General features: G+C 43.4%; 1 protein-coding gene across 1 annotated transcript in view; it reads right to left on the bottom strand.

Moving 5' to 3' along the window:
- arhgap42b (Rho GTPase activating protein 42b) overlaps positions 1–19,220 on the bottom strand; it is a 168,903-nt gene that overhangs the window by 124,278 nt on the left and 25,405 nt on the right. The window contains 1 exon segment of the mRNA XM_080731273.1: positions 17,178–17,273. Within this exon segment, the coding sequence (XP_080587399.1) occupies positions 17,178–17,273 (96 nt within the window).

Genomic DNA, 19,220 nt, shown 5'->3' with positions numbered 1-19,220 from the left:
TTTGCCTTGCAGGATATATATGTGGGGCTTTTAAGCCGTGACATCATTTTGTAGTCAGACCTCCAAGCAGATTTATTGTCAATATCTGTCCCTCGCTATTTCAACAAATCCAAGACAAAAATAACGACTAAAGTATAATTCTACCACTTTCCTTTCAACAACAAAGAGAAGAAAAATTAGTAAATAGTAAAAATAGTAAAAAGATTCACGGGCGCTGGGGCCTTTTGGCCCCAAAAGTTCTCCTCTGCCTACAAAATGATGTCAGACTTAACAGCCCCATATATATTAAGGAAGGATTTCTAGAGTAGCTCTAGCAAGCTGCTAAAAACACAGACAAACATAGATTTAACAACTGGGATGTAACACTGACAAAAATATGATCTTTATTATGACTGCGAGAGATAATGAATATTCATAGCAAAGGTGAAGGAGTGAGCGTTCCTGCACAAGAGGTCAACATGCGCACCACTAAGGAAATAAACATTGATCGGCAGCATTGTATACTGCATAATTAGCTTGGTGTTTATTGCATGCAGCTCGTGTAGGACGAAGCGGCGTCAATCAGGGGCGTCACAAGGGGTAGGAAAGTGGGACTGAGTTACCAGGGCCCAAGGTGGAGGGGCCCTAGTAACTTAAGCTATTGAAAAATAGCAGATATACAAGCTCACAGCACAGCACCGAGTGCCGCGCTGCAAGCTTGTAGATCTGCTATTTTTGAAAAGTCGTGAAAATGTGCGCAAATCTTTGAATATATATATATTTTTAAGTGAACATTTGTAACACAAATTTTGCTTCTGGGGGGTCCCTGGAACTAAATATTTTAAGATGGGGGGTCCTTCACATGAAAAAGTTTGAGCATCACTGACATGGAAACATAGGTTTCTTGGCACACATTTTCACAATTTTTCAAAAATAGCAGATCTACAAGCTCGCAGCGCGGCACTCGGTGCCGCGCTGTGAGCTTGTATATCTGCTATTTTTAAATAGTTAACATTCATGGGGGGCCCGCAGTGAATCCTTGTACCCAGGGCCCAGAATTTGGTGTGACGCCCCTGCGTCAATGACTCAATCTGTAAACATTGGATGTCCCCCTGGCCATCGCCATCAATCCCCCGCCGTGCTAAAACGCACGCATTCCCCCCTGGCCTGTAGATTGTGCGCGCGGCACGTCTGAGAACCTCGTAAATTCACGCCGCCCCGTCCTATCTGAAAGCATAACGCGACAGTACGGGCCTGGCACTGAATAAAAGCACCTTGATTATTACCCCACGTTTTCATCTGATCCTCTCTGTCGGGAGTGGAAACCTCTTATGTCCAACACTGTTACTTTTCAGGAATCAAATTCAAAAGCAGCTAAAGTAGCAGATCTACAAGCTGCTACTTTAGATGTTTCTGTGTGATGCTGTTGTATGATCAAGCAGGGCACCAAAATAAACACACAGAAAGTTCAAAATGGAGATAAGAGGTTTCTGCCCGATAGCAACGAGTCATATTGACAGTAGACACAGTAGATACATAGACAGACAGATAGACAGATATAAGCTATATAGATATAGAACATATAACAGCTGAAGTGCTGGGAACAATGATTGCGACCGTCAGGTCGCACTTACTATGAAAAGCTCCACCGGCTGTCAGTCAGTCTGTCGGTCAGTCTGTCCGTCACATCACACATTTGCCCTAGTCATATCTCTGCCACCGTTGGCCCCATCAATGCCAAACTTTGCACACACACTCCCTACTTGGATGGCAAATCACAATCTCCACCCCTCATTTCTCACATGGCCCTCTTCTAGCGCCAATATCAGGCCGATTTTTGCAAAACACTGGACACTGCTCCTACAGATTTTGGCCTAAAATCACACAAAGCGGTACACAGTATCTCTAAAGTCATGTCATCAACATGGATCTGTCCCATTTCCAGGGATGTCGTGGGGGGGGCGGACACGGGGGAACGGCGTTCCCACACTTCTCTCACCCCTCGAAAAAGAAATGGGGGATAAAAATGCTTTTTGTTTTACTTTGTTAACTTTGTTAACACTTTCACTGTCTGTTATATAATGCATTAATGATATTGACTACATTGTTTAAATTTCTTCTGTCCAAATGAAAAGCACAAAGTAACATCATGTGAGACTCTTTAATTAAGCTTGATAAGCTATGTTGTGTTTTCTACAAAGCAATTAAATATTGAATATAATTGCACCCTTGTCATTTACTTTTAGCCTAATGAAAACGTTGAGCGCATTGACGCGTGCATGTGCGTGCGTGGGGCGTCCCCCCACTTCCAAATTTAGCACTACAACACTGCCCATTTCCCATATTTCCTCCTGATTCACTACGTTTGCCATCTAAAGTCTGTGTATGCGACCTGACGGTCGCTTATCTCCTTATTAGGGAGTCTTACTGCTAGATACGGTATATATCATCTTCATAAAAGCTGCACATTATTAAAACTGCAGGAGGCTACGTTACATTATGCAGGCATACAGTAACTCCAGGCCTGTGTGGCAGTGGGCTGAGGCATGCTGTCTCGCTGCACAGCTTCATTAAATACAGGACCCGATAAGAAGACATCCTCAGTTCGTCAGCGCCCCTACATCACCCTCGTGTCCCGCCATTTAGCAGCGGGTCGGGTTGAGCCGCTCTACTCGCCAAAATAACCCCAACATCATTATCAGGCGCCGCCACGGCCTGGCATGGGAGGTAACTCCAAGGCGGAAACCTTTTATCTCCATATTTTATATATATATATATATATATATATATATATATATAATATTCTTTTTCATAATGCCCTACTTCGTCATACTATAGCTATAGTGTCACACAAAAGTTGTCAAAATAGCCAATCTACAAGGTCACAATGGGTCACGATATGACGTGTTGTGGAGCTTGTAGATCTTGTATAACTGCATTGTGGAGCTTGTAGATCTTGTAGATCTGCTAATTATTATTTTTTTCTTTTATTGAAAGTGAAGGTGGTAAAGTGTGTCTGGATTTTATGAATACAGAATAATTAATAAGGAAAATAATTAACAAGAACTGGCGACTAAATGATAACGACGATAAGTACCGTGGATCCTTTGGAACACTGCCTCTTTTCCACCCCCCTCCCCATTTCCTTAAAAAAAAGAAAAAAAAAGAAAGAAAAAAAGTGATAGCAGGTGGTAACCTTGTATGTCCAAAACTGTCACTTTCCAGGATTCAAATTCAAGATGAGCAAAAGCTTGAAACGCGTCGCTTGCAGATCTGCTACTTTTGCTGCTTTTGTGTGGCGCTGTACTGTGACCAAGTGGGGGTTAATTTACACACACGAAAAAAAAGAAAAAACACAAAAAGTACAAAAAAAATTAGATAAGAGATTTCTGCTCGACAGTGACAATGCAGATGCATCATCCCCTCACACACACACATACGTACATACACACACACACGGTCCATTTACGCACCGCCGCTTTTCAGAGAAGCAGGGAGCAATGATTTTGCGCCAGTGATCCCTCCGCGGGGCGGTGGGGCGGTCGGCGGCCCTCCCTATTAACGCCGGGGGCTTCTTTATCAACAGCGGCACAACCTGGCGGGGGGTAAAGGGCACAGCTGGCAGCCGCTGATGGGACAAGATTAGCCGCCGCGGAAAGGAAATGGGAGTCAGAGAGGGGCTTACAAAGCTTGCATATCATTCACCGAGTAAAACTGGAAAAGCAGCGATTATATACTATATAAGAAAAAGAGGTTGCACATCAGCAATGGTTTTTCTCGATGGAGTGCTAGCTAGACCTAAAGTCCAGCATACATAAAAAGTAGGAAATAAAAAAATCCAAAAAGGTAGCACATCCAAAACTTCAAATAAATGCGGTTCAAAGTACTCACATTTCCACTTTTCTTTTATTGGCACACATCAACAAAGAACGCTTAACGTGCTTTCGGCTATGAGACTTCATCAGAGAAGCGATATATACTGTATGATGAATCGCCCCAACAGAATCCCTCTCCACTACCTCCACCAAAATGTGGCTTCTGTTGAGGGGAAAATAGAACGATGAAGAGATATTCTTGTTGTTGTTGTTTTTTTTTACCGCCTCCTTCCCTCTTTTTCCCGTCCGGCGGAGCGAGACGGGAGCGGTAACGATGCGTTCATGCGAAATAATTGATGAATTCGTGGTCTGACAACATACAGTAAAGGAGGGCCTTTCTTATTGTCTCCACCAGCCGAAGGCTGAGGGAGAGTATGTTTTCCCCGCCGTCCGTGCGTCCGTCCGTCCGTCCGTCCGTCCGTCCGTGTGTCCGTGTGTCCGTGTGTCCGTGTGTCCGTGTGTCCTCGCAGTTTGTGTGCAGCTAATCTCAGTCACCGTTGGCCCGATCGCTGCCAAACTGAGCACACACACTCCCTGGATGCCAATCTAGAACCTCTGCCCCACATTTTTCAAATCAGCCTCATGGTGGCGCTATAACAGGCCGATTTGTGTGGCCTGGTTGTTACCAGCTAATCTCCGGCACCGTTGGCCCGATCGCTGCCAAACTGAGCACACACACTCCCTGGATGCTAATTCAGAACCTCTGCCCCACATTTTTTAAATCAGCCTCATGGTGGCGCTATAACAGGCCGATTTGTGTGGCCTGGTGGAGACCTGTGCTCGGAAGAGCACTGCTTCTAGTTGGCAGTGCTTTCAAGCCCCAGCTGCAGGCAGCGGTGAGTTGCCCTTTCTTCTCCAGTTAAGATCTTTTTTCCCCCAGCTCTTTAGCTCCAGATCTTGGGCTCGTCTGACTGGTCCGGCTAGCCCCCCACCCAACCCCCACCCCCACCCCCAGGTGACCTTCGGCGAAAGACAGGAGCCCGGGAACTTTTCAAAAAAATTAAAAACATTTCTACAGACACATCAATCTTGCGGCGCCATTGATTGGGGCTGGAATGTGAATGTCACCGCGGGGAAGTCATAGAGTGGAATCGATAGAAGGTCAGGTGAACCCTGTCTACCGGCAAATATGGGCTCCCTGATGTTACGGGTGATGAGGAGGACTTGGGTGCCATCAAAGTGAGGTGACAAGAGTCTGTGGCGATGTCACACCGAAGAGCTCACTTTCACTAGATTGATTTCAACAAGCTATTTTCCAGACCTTTTTTTATATATCGTCGTTGTCGGGTGGAAACCTTGTTATGTCCAAGACCATTTGTTTTGTATTTATCATTTTAAAAATGAACTAAACTAGTGAAAATAGCAGATCTACAAGCACACTTGTGTGCTTGTAGATCGGCTGTTTTCACTACTTTTGTGCGACAGCCTTGTATGATGAAGCAGGACAAAAACGTACAAATTCGAAAATTGGAGATACGAGGTTTCTGCCCGACAGTGACAATATATATATATACGATATATATATATATATATATATATATATGGCCTGTTATCTCATGTGAGAAAAGCATTCCATCTCACCCAACGTTGAATAAAATGTGCCCAATATTTGATCAGTTTTATTTTATTTTGAGTATTTTATTACAGGCATGGTTGAATGCTTGATTCTTATTTGTCAGTCACTGAATTCAGTGGCGTGTTATTTCTGTTTAATGACTGATGAACTCAATGACAGACCGGTGTCAAATCAAAGGCTCGGAGCACCTGCTGCACTGCTTGATTTCATGCCACATCCAACACGGCAGCCATGTAGACAAACGCACGTCATTTACAGCTAAACATTGTTGTCAAGAATATTTTTGAAAACATTTGAAGTGAGAAATAGCTAATGCAGTAACGGCATTCATTTATGAAAAAAACACAAAAAGTTAAAATATAGAAATGACAAAAATTAAACAAATATAAAAAACATACTTCTCTGTTAATCAAAAAAGTAAAGGATAGAATTAAGATAGTTGATGGGGCGCGACGTTGGTGTAGTGCAGGCTTCCCCAATAGGCGGCCCGCGGGCCATTTGTGGCCCGCGGGGGCTACTGTCTGGCCCACACCAACCCCAGTAATAATGGTGGTATAAGAGCAGCAACAACACTAGTATATCGTCGTTGTCGGGTGGAAATCTCGTATCTCCAAATTTGTACGTTCTTTCGCAAATCATACAAGGCCGTCGCACAAAAGTAGTGAAAACAGCAGATCTACAAGCACACAACGCCTCGCGGTGCGAGGCGTTGTGTGTGCTTGTAGATCGGCTGTCGAATCGAATGCAAAACGAATGGTTTTGGACATACAAGATTTTCACCCGACAACGACGATATCTGAACTGTCGCAGTCGCTGGAGTAGAGGGAACGCTGCCGTCGCCCCCTGCAATGTTGTGGCCCTCGGCTTAGTACCCTAGACATAATTCGGCCCTTGGGGAAAACTAATTGGGGAACCCTGGTGTAGTGGTTAGTGCATATGCCCTTCATGCGGAAGGTTGAGTGGTTCAAACCCTGCCTAAGCCGACGTCAGCAAGGGGGAGAAGACGACAGCCACCTCATGGCCTCCCCGAAGTAACAAGAAATCTTGTGAAATAATGTCGCCAACCAATCATCAAGGACAATGATACACGGAAGAAGAAGATAGCTGATAGTTGCAGGCCTAATTGAACGCCTTGAAATTCACTGGTAGGTGCAATTATCACAACAGTTCTTGCATGTAGAAGAAGAAAAAAAGAGACAGATCGCCAGACTTTCACTTTAGCTGTTTTGCGCCGGGCATTTGTTTTCCACAGGGCTCCTAATTAAAGCCGCTCCATATGAATTCCCCGCTGCCTGGAATTAGACACTCAATAAAATTCCTACGGACAGATGCCTGTGGCGCTGTTGTCTCAACCTGCTCCGCCATATAGACGGCAGTCTCTGCAGTTTAACTTGCCTGGCAGGCTCGACTGCACAGCGGGTGTGCTGAGCGAATACCAGAGTTGCCAGAGTTAAAATCTCACTCCATATCGGCACTGTCGGGCAGATACCACTGTCGGGCAGAATGTTTCAAACGGTTCAATGTTTGTTTGTTTTTTCGTACAGTAACGCCCTGCTTCATCATACAATTACTGTTGCACAAGACTAGTCAAAATAACGCCTCGTGGTGCGAGGCGTTGTGTGCTTGTAGATCTGCTATTTTCACTATTTTAAATCGTTTTTAAAATGATAAATGCAAAACGAACTGTTTTGGACATACAAGGTTTTTCCACCCGACAACAACGATATACACGCATGTACAGTTTTTGTATGTTATATTAAAGGGGAAGACCACCCATTTTCAATATTGAAATATGTCATTAACATACCTTAGAGGAGTTGTGTGGAAATAGAAAAAAAGTTCCCCCCCTTCTGTGTTGCCTAGAACTTGAGGATTGATTTTGGGGTTTGTATTGTAAAATACAACTTGATGACACATTGTACTTTACAATACAAACCCTAAAATCAATCCTCCAGTTCTAGGCAACACAGAAGGGGGGGAACTTTTTTTCTATTTCCACACAACTCCTCTAAGGTATATTAACTCATTTAGTGCCACCCCTTTCACCACTAGAGGGCGCCCAGTGGCCATAGAAAATCCCATAGAGATATGCTGGTATAGACAACATTCCTGGCCGATTGCAGGAGGGACGCCCCGCCCCCAAGTCGAAAGGGAACTTCCGGGTTCTCTCTGTCAGGCATGCATATAAACGTGTTGCCAAGTCAATTTATTTACCTAAACTATCTTGTTTTTTTGCTTATTTATATTGCAAGAGTTGGCTTGTTTGGCTTATTTCTCTCACAAATTTTGGCAACACTGCCCAGCGCTGCAGTAAAAGATTATGACAATGAACTGAAAGGGTTAAACCAACGGAGGTTTTTTTTCCAGCTGTCAGATGGTGCGGTGACTGCGGTCATGGTCTCTTGATATGCAAGCGCACCGCTATCTTAGATGTTTTTATTCTATCTACACCAGTTAATAGTATTGATGACATCCTTAACATATCCTAAACTCAGCAAACTCCCCAGAGAAGCAGCACGACTCACAACAACAACAACAACAACAACAAGGTAAAACTCTCATGCTAGCTAATTAGCCTTGTTAGCTACGATCTTTTACTGTATGGGGACTACTCTTGTTACAACTAAGTACAAGTTATTTTCACTTGTGACAACACAACATTGATTATAATTGAAATACAAGCTCTTCGCTGTTGTGTTGTATCTGTGAATGCAATTGTTTTCTGTCTTTCAGACCTGTACTGTACGTCCAGGACCAATGAAGCCAGATGTGAGGGTCTCCTCATCATATTTATTGCAATAAAATATTTATACACACTTTTCTTTGACTTGTCCATGCCTTTTTTTTTTAACTGTTGAGGGTTTCAAATGTTGTACTGTATATTGTGTTATTGAGATAAGGAATGTTCCCAATGATGCTTTGAAGGAATGCTTTTAAACACTTGTCATTTTCAATTAATCCAGTTTGTTTTTGTATCTATTAAAGCCAAATGTATTCATTGTTTTGACGTGACAGTTTAGGATTTAATGATTAAATGAGCATTAAATATGAATGGATATTTATATTGCCTTGATTAGGATTAAATCGATGATTTACAGTGATATAGTGAAATGAACACAGCATAGGATGCACATAATAGGTGGGCTAATGTGTATTATGTCTATTCTGGAGTGGGTTGAGTTGTTGACAGGCCTATTTGTAAAAACATTAATGCATATCACACAACACAAGCCAACTGTGACTTCATCCCAGAACAGAGGAGAATGGAGATGACAACGTTTGACATGATCAACCAGCGTTCTGAAGGGAAAAGGTTTGCTAGCTAGAAATCATACAACATTCGCTTCCATGAAATACTGATTAGGTTCAATGCTTGCTTTCAAATACACAAATCTGTTTATTTGTAGGCCTATATCAATTCAATTCAAAGGAGCTTTATTGGCATGAGAAGACATGTTTATATTGCCAAAGCAAGTGTCAAATAAAATAAAAACAGTTTAAAATGGCGAACATATAATATGACATGCAGTTGGAGGGAGTACAGCATTGTGTAAAAAGCTATGTCGCATTGTGACATTTTATATATATATATACAGGGTATAAAGCTTTTGAAACAATTTAAATAGCGTTATTTTTTAAGAAGTTTGCATATGAAAAAAGGTAGTTTCATGACAGTACACTAGTACAAGGTCAACTAAAAGCATACGCCCAAGAAAGCCTATGGCAATTGTTTCAATTGAGATCTCTTTTTTTTTCCCTCCAACTCATAACATTGAATGATGGCAGAACAGGTGTGTATCGTCACAACTCATTTATTTATCAGCAGAGTGGATGAGTGTTGCCATTAAGTGACATTGTTAACATAAGTTACAAAGTAAAATTACAAAGTAAAACAATCCCGTCTCATTAGTTAAGAGGAGAATCAGATCAGATGAACGTAAACAGGAAATCGCGCTACGATCAAGCCCAAAAAAGGGCTTCCGGTCGGAAGTAGGGGGCGTGGCCAGGCATGTTGTCTATATGCAGAAGCCCTGCAGCCATGACTTGCCTGAACACTTTCCTTTGTGCATGTACAGGAAGAGGATGAAGTTAGCTTGAAGTTAGCTATTGGCTACCAAGCATTTTAGAAGCCTTATTTTCGTCAACTTAGCCATGATTAAACCTTGCACACCTCATGCATGGGAAAAAAACAGAGAAGAATGAGCTCTAAAAAATCCAATGCAATCCAGTGGATTTGTGCAGTGTTCACAGCTTTCAAACAAAAAAATCCTGGAAATCCGTTCAGGCATTCTTGAGATAATCGCCATTATGTTTTACATGTTATGTAAACAAACATGGCTGCCCTGTATGTTAGATGGGGTTGTATGGGGGTGGAACATGCAAAATCGCGATTGAAATCATGTTCACTAGATTTGATGGGGTCCAAAAAAAAAAATCAAAAAAAAATTTCAATTTTTTTTTTTTTTTTTTTTTATATCCCGAACTAGTTCGGGATAGGCACTCTGGGATGCGATAATATATCCCGAACTAATTCGGGATAGGCACTCAATGAGTTAATGACATATTTCAATATTGAAAATGGGTGGTCTTCCCCTTTAACTACTTGAACCCCAGCATCCATATACTGGGGGGATTTACTTGATAAACTCGATGCCCTGTAAGTTTGCAGATCGGCAAATTTTGGCAAAGAGATTTGATTTAGACAGAAAGAAAAAAGGTCTAGAAAATACAGAGACAGCTCAAGCCTAGAGGGTTTAAGTGGTTAAAAACCTGTATTATAGTCTTTTCTTGAGAATGTTTGGAAAAATATTTTTATAATTTAGCTTTTTCTTTTTTTTACCTAAACCATCTCTTCTGGAGCTACCTGGCATAAAATCTTTTCAGATGGGGGTCTGCGGCCAAGTACATATCAATTTGGGGGGGTCCTTGACATGAAAAACAACTGCTCTATACCAGTGGTTCTCAACCTTTTCAGGCCGTGACCCCCAAAATAATTATATTTTAACTGGGGACCACCTCCACCCTGAGGAGCACTAAGATAACACGGTTCTATTGTGAAAATAGCAGATCTACATGCTCACAACGCCTCGCGTTGCAGATCTGCTATTTTCACAATTTCTGCCTCTAATATTTGACAACTTGTCCAATGTTTAATTTTTCGTTTTAGAGGTATTCAAAAGTCCTTAAATTGTCACTTTAGAAATGTGCAGATACCTTATATACTTAAACTTTATGTTGGTTTCTTTACTGTTGAGAGAGAAAACAATGTTGCACATTAAGTTAATCATCTGGGGACCCCCAAAATAATTTGGGGACCCCTCTGGGGTTCCCGACCCACAGGTTGAGAACCACTGCTCTATACAATGTGAGATCAGCGTCACTTCGGTGATTGAAGTCCGGTGGCCAAAGGGGGGAGGGGGGATGGATATGCACACCGCCTCGAATTAAAGTGCGCTAGATCCTATAATGAGGTTCCGATTTGGAGCTGCGCTTTCCCAATAAGCATAATTGGCCTTTTTCAACCCCTTGTTTGGCACACAAGGGGCACAGCAGGCTTTTGTGTGGCGAGAAAAACAAAACGGAACTGTTGATTAGGAATTCAGATGAATTTCCTCCGCGCTAAGAGGAGGCGGCTGGCGTCCAGTTTAGGCCACACAGATGGACCGTGATTCTGCTAAAGGCTCCATCTCTGCCCGGAGCTGCATGAGGATAATGAGCCGCAGTGTTGCCAGGCTTTGCCAGATGAAACAAGCAACCAGGGTCTATGAAAACAAAGAGAGAGAGTCTGGAACTACACCTCCACGAGAACGGAAGCTGTCATCTGTTTCATAATTTTCCGTTCATGAAAATATATTTTAAAATGTCTTTACATTTTATTATATTATAGAATTTCCATTTCTGAGAAGCAGCAAGCTACTGTATATCCTTCGATAATTTTTTTAGCATTTAAGCAACGACACTTTAAAAACAAGCCCCAAAAACCCTTCATAACCACTATATTTACAAGTGACTTCATAGAAAAACAAGCCCAAAGTCAGTGATAATAAGCAGACCTGGCAACACTGGTGAGAAGTGTGAAGAGAAGGCCAGAGTCCTGCCGACCAGGCCAAGCAACACATCCAGTCAACCACACATCTGCTTTCATATCCTCACTGTCGTGTGGAAAAAACTTGTATGTCCAAAACCGCAACTTTTCATGGAAATGTGAGAAAAAGCTTTTCATTTCATATAAAAACCTCACAGACACATTTACCACTTTCACTTAAAGCCTTTTTTAAACACTTAGGATGCCATTATTTTGGTAATTATTTGGCTACAGAGTACCGCCATTCACTTGCGCTTTATTTTGAAGAGCCCCGGAAGCCACTATCGTGTCCATGTTGTGGAAATTTACGATCTTGTAATGGCGGTCAGTATGTTTATTCTCACACAGAAATGAAAAATCCTAACCGCGGCCGACCGTCACGGAAGCGTTTTTAGAAGTAGATTCCGAGATAAAGCTGTTTCTTTGCAGCAGCATTGAATAGGAGCCCATAGAGATTACATGTTTCCTGATGGGATGGTGTTTTCTACTGGTGTTTCAGTCCGAGCGAATCAAAGGGTACGTTCGGAAATGCGCACCGGGTGTGTGCTCAGTGTAGTGAGTGCCTAAACCTAACCCTAATCCTAACCCTAACCTCAGTAAAACTATGCCTAACCCTAACCCTAACCTTAACCTCAGTAAAACTATGCCTAAACCTAACCATAACCCCTAACCCTAACCACACCCGGTGCGCATTTACGAACGCACCCTTTGATAAACTCTGACTGAATCACCAGCAGAAAACACTCTCCCGTTTCCTGATGCTGCATCATGGGATATCGCTCACCAGCGGCCGGAGCAGCACCTGTTTACCTGGTAACCATGGCAACCAGGTAAGACGTCTCTGAGCGTCTTAACGGGGACTTGGCACTCCACAGGGGGTAAACACTAAGACAGGGGACTTCAACAGGGGGTCCGGGACCCCTAGGGGGTTCTCAAGAGAGTTACTACAGGGGGTCCTCCAAATCTTTGTGTGATAGAAACTTTTTTCTCCTTGTTTTATTGCGACCGTAGGGAGCTACTTACTGTAGAAACCTCCACCGGCTGTCCGTGGGTGAGTCAGTCAGTCAGTCAGTCAGTCCGTCCGTCCGTCACACTTTTGCCCTGCTCATATCTCCACAACCGTTGCCCCCATCCATGCCACATTTTGCACACACACTCCTTGACTGCCAAACTACAACCTCCAAGGCCCCCGGAGCCCCAGGGACCCCCAGGTCCCTGGGGGACCCCCAGATGTAAAAAATGACCAAATGTGCTCACACGTCACACGTCACACTTTTTCCCTGCTTATATCTCCGCACCCGTTGACCCGATCCATGCCAGATTTTACACACACACACTCCTTGCCTGCCAAACTACAACCTCCAAGGACCCCCGGGGGGGACCCCCAGATGTAAAAAATGACCAAATGTGCAAAAATGACCAAATGACCACCCCAACGGGGCTGCTCACGGGGAATTCCCGGGGACCACCGACTCCTGGTGCTCCAGAACGGATGCAAAAGTGGTGGCGCCCCCAGTGGAGGACCCCCTGCCACTGCAGCGCACATAAAATGCCGTAACTCGGGCTAGGAGCGTCCGGGAGAGCCGGGGCCGGTACCTATTCGTCCGCCAAGGCAACGCGGAGACCCCACCCCTCATTTCTCACATGGCCCTATTGTAGCGCCACCTTCAGGCCGATTTTTAAAACACATTTTTGGACACTGCTCCTACAGTTTTTGCCCTAAAATCACGAATATCACTACACAGCATGTCTACACTCATGTCATCAACATGGATCAGGAAGATTTTGGAAAAACAAATTTTTGCCCTATTTGTGGAGATAAGCCACCTATATGGTCGCTTATCTCCCGATTAGGGAGTCTTACTGGTATTAACCACTTGAACGGTGGTGTTCTGAGATTCTGAGAACTTTTGCCAAAAATAGCAGATCTACAAGCTGACAACGCCTCGCAATGCGAGGCGTTGTGAGCTTGTAGATCAGCTATTTTTGGGAAATAGCTTTAGTGTAGAGGGGAAAAAGAGCAGACTAAGTACAGAGAGAAAGGTCAAGTTTATTAAGTATTGACAGTTCAAGTGGTTAAATATCTGAAAACACAAATTGACGTGAATCCAAACAACACTGATGATTGTGCTGTCAAACGATGAAACTATATGGAATCTATGAACAGGTTGTGGGGGTCCCTGCTTCATCTCTCTCTCTCAACTAAGGGGTTATTGGCCTGAAAACGTTGAAGACCCCTGCACTAAGACGTTTGGGGACGTTTTAGGAAGTGTTAATGGTGGATATATCAGGTCTCCATGCATACAATACTTTTGCGTTTCACTCTTGTATGGCATTAATTCACGAAATCCTTGGCACAAAATATTTTAATAGAGGGGTCTGCGGCCAAATCATACATATCAATTTGGGCGTCCTTGACGGACATGATATAAAGTCTGAGAAGCCACAGCTGTATGGAGATACAAGGTTTTGTGTGGCCGGCAGCCAGGATATTCCCGCTGGGAGGCCAGAGGACTTCGCACCTCCATTAATCTCTGACACCCATCACAATTAGTCCCTTTGATCTCTTAAAGGCCTTAAAGGGAGAGGGGGGGGGGGAGATACCGGGCTGTAGCATCATAAACAAATCAATATCATTAATTATACATGCCATGAAGCCGATGGAAAGACCTGCCGAGCACAATGCCTTTCCTGGAACTGATATCGCCGCTATCGGGTAGAAACCAATGTTCAAATCGGTATTTTTGAGCGGTGGTAGCCGCTCCTGTGATTCGCTTTCAAGATGTTACTGGCCGTTACTGTCGCCTGCCGTGTATGTCTGTCGCCGGCCATACCTCTCCTGACCACACACACAGACCACACACACACACACACGTTAAAGGAGGGGCGCTATTGAGCAGGGCAGGCAGACAACACAGTCTCTCTCTCTCTCTCCCTCTCTCTCTCTCTCTCTCTCTCTCTCACACACACACACACACACACACAGCGCAACGGTGGGGGCTTGAGTGTGGGGAACACGCACCACTGAGGCAGACAACACACTCTCTCTCTCTCTCTCTCTCTCTCTCTCTCTCTCTCACGCGTTGGTCAGGGACCGCGTTGGTCAGGGACGTGCAGAGAATGTTAAGAGAGGCAGGGGCTGACATTTCTAAAAGGGCCCTTTGGTGGACAATTCTCTCTTAAAAGGGCAGGGGCTCAAGCCCCGTTTGATGTCTGTGTGCACGTGCCTGACGACTGGCGTTGGTAAAAGCAAGAGCAGTATCATCGCATCGTCTATGCGAAGCGTGGAACAACCACGATGTGAAACGAGCAATTATAATCACACCAATGGATTATGTTTTCGTTTGAACCAAATTAGGTAGTCTACAGAGGGACGGAGGGAGTTTTACCGTGAACGTGGCTGCGTGCAGGCAGACTCGTGAGAGAAGAAATCCATGCTTTACACAGTGTTTTCGGTGGAGAAGTCTCGTAAACAGTCTGCCTTCCCGTCCCTACCAAATGAGTCGCCCGTTTCAGCTTGACTCGTTATCATTCTGAATCAATTAAAGTTACATTGTGTGAAACGTGAGCACGTTTAACTCAAGAGGCAAAGCACTGTCTGCTAGGCGGAGGACGGTCAGTGTAGGGAAAGTTCAGTAGCTGGAGGTTTATTCTTCGCTGTATGTCGGTGTCGCTAAACAAGCACCCTTTTAATTAATCTACAAGCCCACAACCTATTGGATCAGTGACGCATTGTGGACTTGTAGATCAGCCCACTTTTGCAGCGGCGAATGGAGACTTCTGCCTCGCGAGACCAGCCACATTTTAACGTTACACGCGAGAAGTGCTGCAGATTTGTTGTTTTAATTAAATATAAATTAATTCGAAGCTCTAGGGGTTGGTGGGTAAACCACCGCTCAGTTCACACGGGTGTGATTTTTTTAAAACCTATTTATTAACCCTTTTTATCGTCAATTTAGTCGTTGTGTTTTTAGTAATTTAGTCATTGATTCCTCCCAACACAAATGTGTGTATTGTCACTGTTGTTGTACACTATGAACAATATGGAGTCTTTATTGTTAACTTTCATGGGATGAAGAAAACAGGACATTTTCTCAGCTTTGTGTTGCTTTTGATTGAAAACAAGCCACAGTCACTGGATTATCACAGCTCGCAAAATTCCACCCGACACTAGAAGACCCGCATGCATCTTTTAACACCACCCATGGGTGGCACATTTTAAGCTTGTAATCTGCTATGTTTTATACTTTTGTGTGACACTATAGTATAAAGCAGAACATTCATTTTGGGGAGAAAAAATATAATAATTTGGGGAGAAAATATGGAGACAGCAACTTATGCTCAACTCTGCCTGTGGACAGAAAAAAGGAAAAGAAAACGTAGGCCTATTTACTTGAAAAAGAAAAAAAAGACAATACTAGCGTATCATTATTAGGAATACTTGGTACGGGGCCAGGAGGAGACTGAGCTCTTCCTGTTCCACAGTTCAGTTTCGTCCAATGAGAACGAGGGAGCTATAGAGGAAATGCCAGCGAAAAGGTCAACATTTGGGTAACTTGCTAATTGGGGAGGGAGAGAGAGAGAGAGAGAGAGAGAGAGAGAGAGAGAGAGAGAGAGAGAGAGAGAGAGAGAGAGATATAGTAGAGGGACACAGAGAGAGAGGGAGAGAGAGAGAGAGAGAGAGAGAGAGAGAGAGATTTGCTTGTATTTGTACAAAAGGTTTTATACCAAGTGAAAGCAAAATATTGAAATATTGCTGCCATTTGTTTCAAAAGTTTATCCCGAGGTAACTTTTCCTACCTTGGATGTATAACAATGTCTGACAGCACAATGCACACTTCCTATGGTTCCCTTTCATTCCCTTTTGATTGCACATACAGTACATTATATATTGTTTTGTTTTGATTGTTTGGTTCCACTCTTGCTTTGGCAAGGCAAACATATTGTTTTCTTGTGCCAATTAAAGCCCCCTTTGAATTGAATTGAGAGAGAGAGAGAGAGAGAGAGAGAGAGAGAGAGAGAGAGAGAGAGAGAGAGAGAGAGAGAGAGAGAAGGTTGGCACAGAGGGAGAGGGGGAGAGAAAGAGAGAGACCGACTAGGGATGGGACGATACGCAATATTATCGTTTATCGTGATAAAAAACACTCACAATAATCGTATTGTGGAGATTTAATGTATCGTGATATCGTCCAATGGGACCACCACTCAAACCCTCTATAATGGTAAAAGGTACGTATAATATACGTAAGTACTTGATAGTCTTTTCTTCACTCTCTAACAAATCTCATTGCCAAAAAATTGCCGATCTACAAGCACATACTTGATACAGTTTTTTTTTCACCCTCAAACAAATCTCTTTGCCAAAAAATTGCCAATCTACAAGCTCACAACGCGCCGCGTTGCGACGCGTTGTAAGCTTGTAGATCTGCTATTTTTTGGCAAGTGTTCCGCCCCAGGATAATGGATTTTGATTATCGCGATAATATCATAAATCGCGATTTCTTTTGTCACAATAATCGTGATATGACATTTTCATATCATCCCATCCCTAGCACAGAGGGAGAGGGGGAGAGAAAGAGAGAGACCGACGGACAGACAGACACTAGACAGACAGAGTCCCCTGCTTCCCTCTAGGGTTTCCCACATGGCTGCTGAAACTGACCGATGTTGACTTCGTCGTCGGTCTCCGCGTCTCCGATGCACTCGAACTGGAACTCCTGCAGGGACTGGGAGAACTTCTGGACGGCTGCCGAGAGGTCTGCAGGACGACAGGACAGGAGAAAGGTCACGCTCTTCATTATGCACCAAGCATGGGGACATAGCGCTCACACAGCCAATTAGTGGACAGGACATGCATGTATCGTGCACTGTATAATATTATTATTATTATACACTGCTGTTTGTAGGGGCATAGCGTAGCCATACATCACAACACCAGTCAGGGACATGCTGGGCCCCTGATTCAGCCCGGGAAAAAGAGTTGGAGAGGCCCTAATTTTTTTTAATATATATATATATATATTTCGTCGTTGTCGGGTGGAAACCTTGTATGTCCAAAACCGTTTGTTTTGTATTAATCATTTTAAAAATGATTTAAACTAGTGAAAACAGCCGATCTACAAGCAGTAGATCTGCTGTTTTCACTACTTTTGTGCAACGGCCTTGTATGATGAAGCAGGGCTTTGCTTTGCGAAAAAATGTATAAATTTGAAACTTGGAGATACGAGGTTTCAGCCCTCAAACTGGAACGAAGGCCGACATTTTATTGTTAATTTTTTCCTAGTGGCCGGCCTGGACCGGGAATGAGCCGGCCTTTCGGGAGTTGTCCCGCTTTTCCCAATGGCCAGCACGTCCCTGACACCAGTAGAGGAAGCTATTACTCGCTAATATTTGGACGTTATGTCTCTACTGGAGTTATAAGTCAGAGGGCTCTCGCTGGTTGAGCTCCAACGTCCATATTCGGCTCAAAACATGTACAAATCAATAAGGTGCTCACCGCATCGTCGAAACGGCTTTCTATCTATCGATGAGCTCACTCGTCGCCATGTGTTAGTCCATATGTTTCCAATAAATTAATGTTTACTCAAACTTCTCAGAGTCTCATCGCTTTCCTTGTTTTTGAACTGCTTGGGTAAAAATGGCCGAACATATCACGTGACGTTGATCGCCGTTGCTATTCGCTCATACTAGGACATGACGTTTTTGTATGCGGAAGTGTTCCAACGTTCTGTAGTTCTGAAGGCGGAAGCATTCCGACGAGGAAACGTGAGTCTCGGAGAAGTTTGAGTAAACATTAATTTATTAGAAACATTATGGACTAACACATGCCGACGAGTGGGCTCATCGCCAGTAGATAGAGAGCTGTTTCGACGATGCGGTGAGCACCTTATTGATTTGTACATGTTTTGAGCCGAATATGGACATTGGAGCTCAACCAGCGAGAGCCCTCTGACTCCCCCTTCTAACTCCAGTAGAGACGTAACGTCCGAATATTAGCGACCTCTACTGTTGTTATGATTTATGGCTAGGCATAGCGGTGGGTGTGGTTTTCTGATGCCACAAAAATAAATCGGCCATTCATTTTTCCCATAGAGATTTACAAAAATATTTATAAAAAAATATTTCAAGCCTATAAGCCACCCAGGATCCTGGAGAATCATGACCTTAAAACCTTTGATTCTGTGAAAGTATATTTTACATTTAATAAATGACCTTTGTTTTTTTCTTCTCAGAATCAAAGGTTTTATGATCATGATTCACCAGGATCCTGCAGGGCTTGATTCTAGGCTTAAAATAATTGATGTAAATATTTTTTACAGGTTGCTCCAATGAACTGCAGCGGCGAATGAGGTACCGGTATCCATCTTTTGAAGGGGAGCACCTTTTTCATATTTCCAGCTCTAACTCTAAGGTATAAAAAATACATAGTTGAATGTTGAAAATGAGTGTTATTCCACTTTAAGCCTAAAGCCCAAACGCATAAATCAGGCTTAACTCCTGTTGCTAATCCCTAAACCAACTTCTAAATGTCCAATCCAACACCTGACTCCAACAGAATCGTAAACCCATCTCTCTTTTTTCAACCATAAAATGACCATTTCACTTGTGAGGATCAGGAAAATGGTCCTCACAGCGCCCATCTATAAATTACAGAAATTCTGTTTATCTGTGGTTACGCCCCTAGCCAATCACGGGCCAGAGGCCG

Source organism: Nannobrachium achirus (assembly GCF_963921795.1).
Source record: "Nannobrachium achirus genome assembly, chromosome: 8".
Lineage (NCBI taxonomy): Eukaryota > Metazoa > Chordata > Actinopteri > Myctophiformes > Myctophidae > Nannobrachium > Nannobrachium achirus.
This window is presented reverse-complemented; position numbering and strand designations above follow the sequence as displayed.